General features: G+C 38.7%; 1 protein-coding gene across 4 annotated transcripts in view; it reads left to right on the forward strand.

Annotated features, from left to right (window-relative positions):
- The window catches only part of MXRA5 (matrix remodeling associated 5), a 30,333-nt gene extending 24,896 nt beyond the window's left edge, over nucleotides 1–5,437 (forward strand). For 3 of the 4 annotated variants that reach the window (XM_090064106.1, XM_090064112.1, XM_090064132.1), the window contains one exon: nucleotides 2,828–5,437. In XM_090064106.1, coding sequence (XP_089920232.1) covers nucleotides 2,828–4,739 — 1,912 coding nt within the window. In that variant the 3' untranslated portion in view covers nucleotides 4,740–5,437. The remainder of the gene's footprint in view (nucleotides 1–2,827) is intronic. The other variant, XM_090064123.1, reaches the window with a different exon arrangement.
- Nucleotides 5,438–6,000: the final 563 nt, after the last annotated feature.

The raw sequence follows: 6,000 nt of genomic DNA on the forward strand, positions 1-6,000 counted from the left end.
CAGAAACAGCATGGGATCACTTAAGAGAACCAACTACCTACTTGGTTGAATACAGCCCATACTGAGCATGGCCATAGAACACCCAGCACAAAGCCAAGGTTTACATTTATTGTCATTTGAAACCTACCATAAAGGTAACTAAGTGCAGCTCATCTGAATAAGACATAGTACTTACTGTTCCCCTCAGCACTGACCCTTTTTCAAAGAATAGTCAACTACTTCATCAACTAATTTTCAAATTCCTCTTTACTCCCATGCTGAGTGCCTTTTTTCTCAGTTCCAGTTATTCCTATTTCTTTAGTAGCCTTGAATGTCCAACAAACTTCACTAAAATCTATGGAGATGAGAGGCTCTGTCACTCCCCTCTCTCAGCCTGCAAGATATGATTAGTGTGGCCCTACCCTCCATGAGGTGGAGCCAAACCAGGGGACCCCATGCCTCACCTGTATAAAAAGATTTGGAGTGTCCCAGAACTTATGACGAGAACACCCTATTCCAGTAATAAGTGAGGGGCTTGTTAGAAAGTGAATCCTTTGAGGAAGGGTATCTGGAGTACACACATATGCTGACCAGTTCTAGGCTGTGGGGTAACCATGGCTTGAAACACTGTTAATTCTTCCAGGGGCCCAGCCCCATGCACCATGTTATAAATCACAAACCTTTTGGCTTTGAACTAACATCTATTAACATCTTATATAGCCGGTACTTTGTATAAATATGCACAGAAGTATTTTTTGAGAGAGTGTTTATTTTGTGCGGCTCAATACTAAGACTAAAACAGTGATTGTGCAATAGAGATTTTATGTTAAAGTTTTATTTAATGCCTCCATGATTTCCTGCACAACTGAGTCTGTACATACTACACCAATTTGCATATATGCAAATTACTTTAAGTACTGTTACTTTAAATCTGCTTATTTGGCAGTTGCTATTTTTTGGTGTCCTGAGTTTTGAATTAATGAGGTTCTTCCTAGATAGATAGATAGATAGACAGACAAACAGACAGACAGACAGACAGATAGATAGATAGATAGATAGATGGATAGATAGAGATCTCGCTCTCTCCCAATATATACATATATATGTGTGTGTAATATATAATGTAATGATAGAGTGAAAAATCTCTTCAATGCAGTTGGGATCTATGTGAGCATCCACAGCTACAGTCAAAAGGAGTTTCAGATGTTCTAAGCTTAAGTAAATCAGACCCTTTTTGCATAACCATCACTGTAACTCATTTTTACACATAAAACTTTCCTTCCTAATGAGAGAAAATTGAACATCATAATGGAATGCATACAGCTTGTCTTATTTACCTCATTTCTCCCTTCACTCTTAATTCTTTGTACCATGGAATGATTGGGGATCCCAGCAGAGGTGGGTGAATCTATGAATTTTGTTCCTTCCCAGACCTATTTGATATATAATACCTTTCTGTTATATCACTATGGGACAAATTCAACTATAGCCCTATAATTGTTTATTTCAACTAAAGGTAGGCATTTTAATATTAATAATGTATTGCATCTAGATCAGCAGAATTTAAAGAGATAGTTAAGAGGAATCAATTTATAATATTTGTGTGATTGTCACACTACAATTATAAGAATCCTTCTCATGAAACATAATACAGTACTTACTACTAATAGTTTTTTTACTCATAGTTTATTACTACCCACAACTGCCACTTCCACCCCCTTCCCCCAAAACACAGACAATTAAAGATCTATAAATTGTCCTTCACTCACTGAGAAATAAGAGGTGTATCGGCATAAAAATCCTTAGTTCCTGGTAATAATTGTCACTCTTTTGCTGAGAGCATTCTTGACTGTTGAACAACCTCATTATGGTTTAAACTCCATTGAAATATTAGATATTTATGCAGACTGTGGGCAATATTGTATCCACATGTTTATAGCTTTCAGCAACAGCAACAGAATAGCTATTCATATGGTTTGTGTTATTGATAGTTTTTGTTTCTTTCTCATCTTTCAAAAGCTGTGCAAACTAAATAATCAATGCTTATTTCTCTGAGGGAACTGTATGGGAGAGAAAAGAAGCTTTGAACCCAATGTCTGGAGTTTACTTAATGAACTGGATGGAAATAATAGTTTTACAATCTTTTGAACACTGCTCAACGCTTGAGCCATCATAGGCATGCCCTGGCCAAGATGTTCCCAAGCACACCCTGCTCATTCATTCCCACACCCTTACAACCAGGAAAAGCACCAGAGAGACCACTCCAGGGCTGTTTCCACTGGCCACTTTTAAGCATATTAAATCCCACTGGCACATTTTCAGGTTTGGAACATGTCATCAAGAGTGGGTGGGCACCACATGCTTGGAAATAGTCTGTCCTGGGCATGCTGCTTCTGCTGCAGTGTTGACATGCGCCATGACATACATTGAAAGATGTCTCAGTTTGGAAACTATATAGAATCTTTATACTTGTTCTTTGGAATTGCTCTGGAGGTTTAAAAAATATTGGTTATGAATCCCTAAGAAATAGCTTATCTTGATTAGTAAGTGCTGTGAGTAAAGTTTCTACCTCCTTACAACTATGGTGTACATAGGCATGTATATAATTTCTTACCATATTTAAACATTACTGAGAGCTGCAAAATAGATTAAAATGGTATAAATTCAGGATAGAATTGCCTGGAATCATCATCATCATCATCTCCTCTATCTCCTTTTAGCTATAAATACTAAACATTTCTATGACAGTATAATTGTGTAATAGTAGTGATTCCAGTATTTTTTTCATGGAAGTTTTCTTTAAGTTGATTTTGTGTCTCACATTATGTTCTGTTTTCTTTCCTGACAGTAGCTGGGAGACCAGAATCAAAGTGTTTGGCAATGGGACTTTGGTTGTCAACTCAGTCACCGATAAGGATGCAGGCGATTATCTTTGTGTGGCCCGCAATAAGGTTGGGGATGACTATGTGGTTCTTAAAGTGAATGTGATGATGACACCAGCCAAGATAGAACATAAAAGTGTGCATAATCACAAAGTTAAGTATGGGGGGGATCTGAAAGTTGATTGTGTAGCCACAGGTTTGCCAAGCCCAGAAATCTCCTGGGGCCTCCCAGATGGTAGTATGATAAACACCTTCATGCAGTCAGATGACAGTGGAAGCCGAGCAAAGAGATATGTGGTTTTCAACAATGGAACGCTGTATTTTAATGATGTAGGCCTGAGAGAGGAGGGGGACTACACGTGTTATGCTGAGAACCAGATTGGAAAGGATGAGATGAGAGTGCGGGTCAAAGTACTAGCTGAGCCTGCAACTATCAGGAACAAAACCTACTCTATTATTAATGTTCCCTATGGAGATGTTGTCACTGTTACATGTGAGGCCAAAGGTGAGCCAACCCCCAAAGTGACATGGCTTTCACCAACGAATAGACCTATTCCTGTCCTATCCGATAAATATCAGGTGTACAGGGATGGCACCCTCCTCATTCAAAAGGCCCAAAGATCAGACAGTGGCAACTACACTTGTCTGGTACGAAACAGTGCTGGAGAAGACAGAAAAATAGTCTGGATCCTTGTCAATGTTCAGCCCCCCAAAATTAATGGGCATCTCAATGCAATAACTTCTGTAAAGGAGACAGCCATGAGAGACAGCCATAAACTTATTGATTGTAGAGCTGAAGGTATCCCAACTCCACGGGTCCTGTGGGCTTTCCCAGAAGGGGTGATCCTGCCTGCTCCCTACTATGGGAACAGAATCACTGTGCACCGCAATGGCACCTTAGACATCAAAGGTGTGAGACAAACAGACTCAGTGCAGCTTGTGTGCATTGGGAGAAATGAAGGTGGGGAGGCTAGGCTGATTGTGCAGCTTCTGGTCACAGATCATGTGGAGAAACCATCATTTAGGGACCCAGTCAGTGACAGGATAACTGCAATTGCTGGGCACAGCATCAATCTGAACTGCTCAGTGCAGGGTAACCCTGAACCCAGCACAACATGGATCCTGCCCAATGGCACAGAACTGCAGAGTGGCAGCCACGTGCAAAGGTTCTACCACAAAAGGGATGGGATCTTGCACATCAGTGGCCTCTCCGCAGGGGATGCAGGAACTTACCGGTGCACAGCCAGGAATTCAGGTGGCTATGCAGAGAGAACTGTCTTCCTAAAGGTGGGACTCAGGCCGGAAATCAGCAACCAGTACAACAATCTTGTGAGTATCATCAATGGGGAGACTTTACAGCTCCACTGTATTACTCAGCCCAACCAGCGGTCACATACCTCCTGGACATTGCCCAATGGGATTATACTAGATGGTCCCCAAACCTTAGGCCGCTTCTCCCTTCTGGAAAACGGTTCACTTACTGTACGTGATGCCTCTGTATTTGACAGGGGCACATATTTGTGCAAAGTGTCAACCGAGTATGGCATATCTGTTATGAACGTGCCAGTCATAGTGATAGCCTACCCACCACGGATCACCAGTGAGCCAGCACCTGTTATCTACACCAGGCCCGGAAATGCGATTAAACTGAACTGCATGGCTATTGGGATTCCTAAAGCAGAAATAACATGGGAGCTCCCAGACAAATCACATCTGACAACAGGAGCTCAGTCCCGTCTGTATGGAAATAAATTCCTCCACCCTCAGGGGTCGTTAATCATCCAGCAATCTACACAAAGGGATGCAGGCTTCTACAAATGCACTGCTAAAAATATCCTAGGCAGCGATTCAAAAACAACTTATATCCACATATTCTAACATTTAAGCAAGCTCTTCTGATTAGACACTAATGCCCAGTTTACTGCCTAGCAAGTACAACAAAGAAAGTACTGTTTGTAAACAGTCAAGCCTACTGAGGTCAGAAAAGTGAGATTGTACATCTTATTTTCATTAGCAGTACATCATTGCCTTCATATTGACCTTTGACAGTGCAAAGCCTCTTGATATTCCAAAGCTACTCTTTGGTTTAAGAAGCACCTTAAAAGATACCAAAGAAGTATTCCCTGTAATAATACTATTATTACAGTTATGGTGATAAAACATTTCATTATTTTGTTGGAGAGACATAATATTTTTATCCCCTGCAGTGCTTCTGCATAATCTAGCCTTATAGAATATGATTGCTAACCTTTCTGTTAATTCTTCTATCATCTCTTCAAAATCCAAAGATTAATTCAGCAAATAAGAGTGATCTATTTTTAATAAAAGACATTCAGACATTAGTTACTTTAATCTGTGAACAACCCTTTTACAACTTCTAAGGATGTTCCTGTTGAATTCAATCATTATATATTTTATATATTTTTAAATTAGACTATGAGGCTAGAAAAACTTATCATGATTTTGGTCTCATTTTATAAATTATTGGTCTTTACAAGACTCTGACAAGTTACTGTGTTTTATAATGTTAAGGTCAGTATACTGTACGTTTTATAATAAAAATATTTTCCAAACAACTTTGTCACAGTGTTTTCCATAATAAATTGTGGACATATTTCAGTCAAAACACAAGTAATGTGAAATAACAAAATAACAATGCTTTTTATATACCAAATCAAGTAAGGTTCCTTTGAATAACTAAGCTGGAATTCATTTTACATACATTTTAAAATAAATTCTCAGATTAAAACTCTTTTGCTCATGATCAAGTATGAGTTAATTGAACATTTTGGTGTCATCAGTACTTGACTGGGCCCAGATTTTGAGTCAACAAGCCACAATCAGAGTATAAAATAAAAGGTTGATTTAGCTTTGGATGTGTAATCCTAAGTTCATACTGTACTCTAAAGGTGATGGATATTTGTCAGCTACACAAACAAAACCTAAAATTTGTTATTTAAACTGTTAAGGAGAATAAGCAATTTTCTTGATTTCTGTTATATATACTAGTCAAAATCTTAGCAAAATTAAGCAAAATTTTGTTTAGAAATTCCCTTTTTTGTCAAAAGTACAAATGAATGCTGTGTTTTTATCAGATAATATTAAACTATACAGTTGGTTTCATAGAACAGATCACAAA

The sequence above is a fragment of the Crocodylus siamensis genome, chromosome 1 (assembly GCF_052110815.1).
Source record: "Crocodylus siamensis isolate JL-2025a chromosome 1, ASM5211081v1, whole genome shotgun sequence".
NCBI classification, from domain to species: Eukaryota; Metazoa; Chordata; order Crocodylia; family Crocodylidae; genus Crocodylus; species Crocodylus siamensis.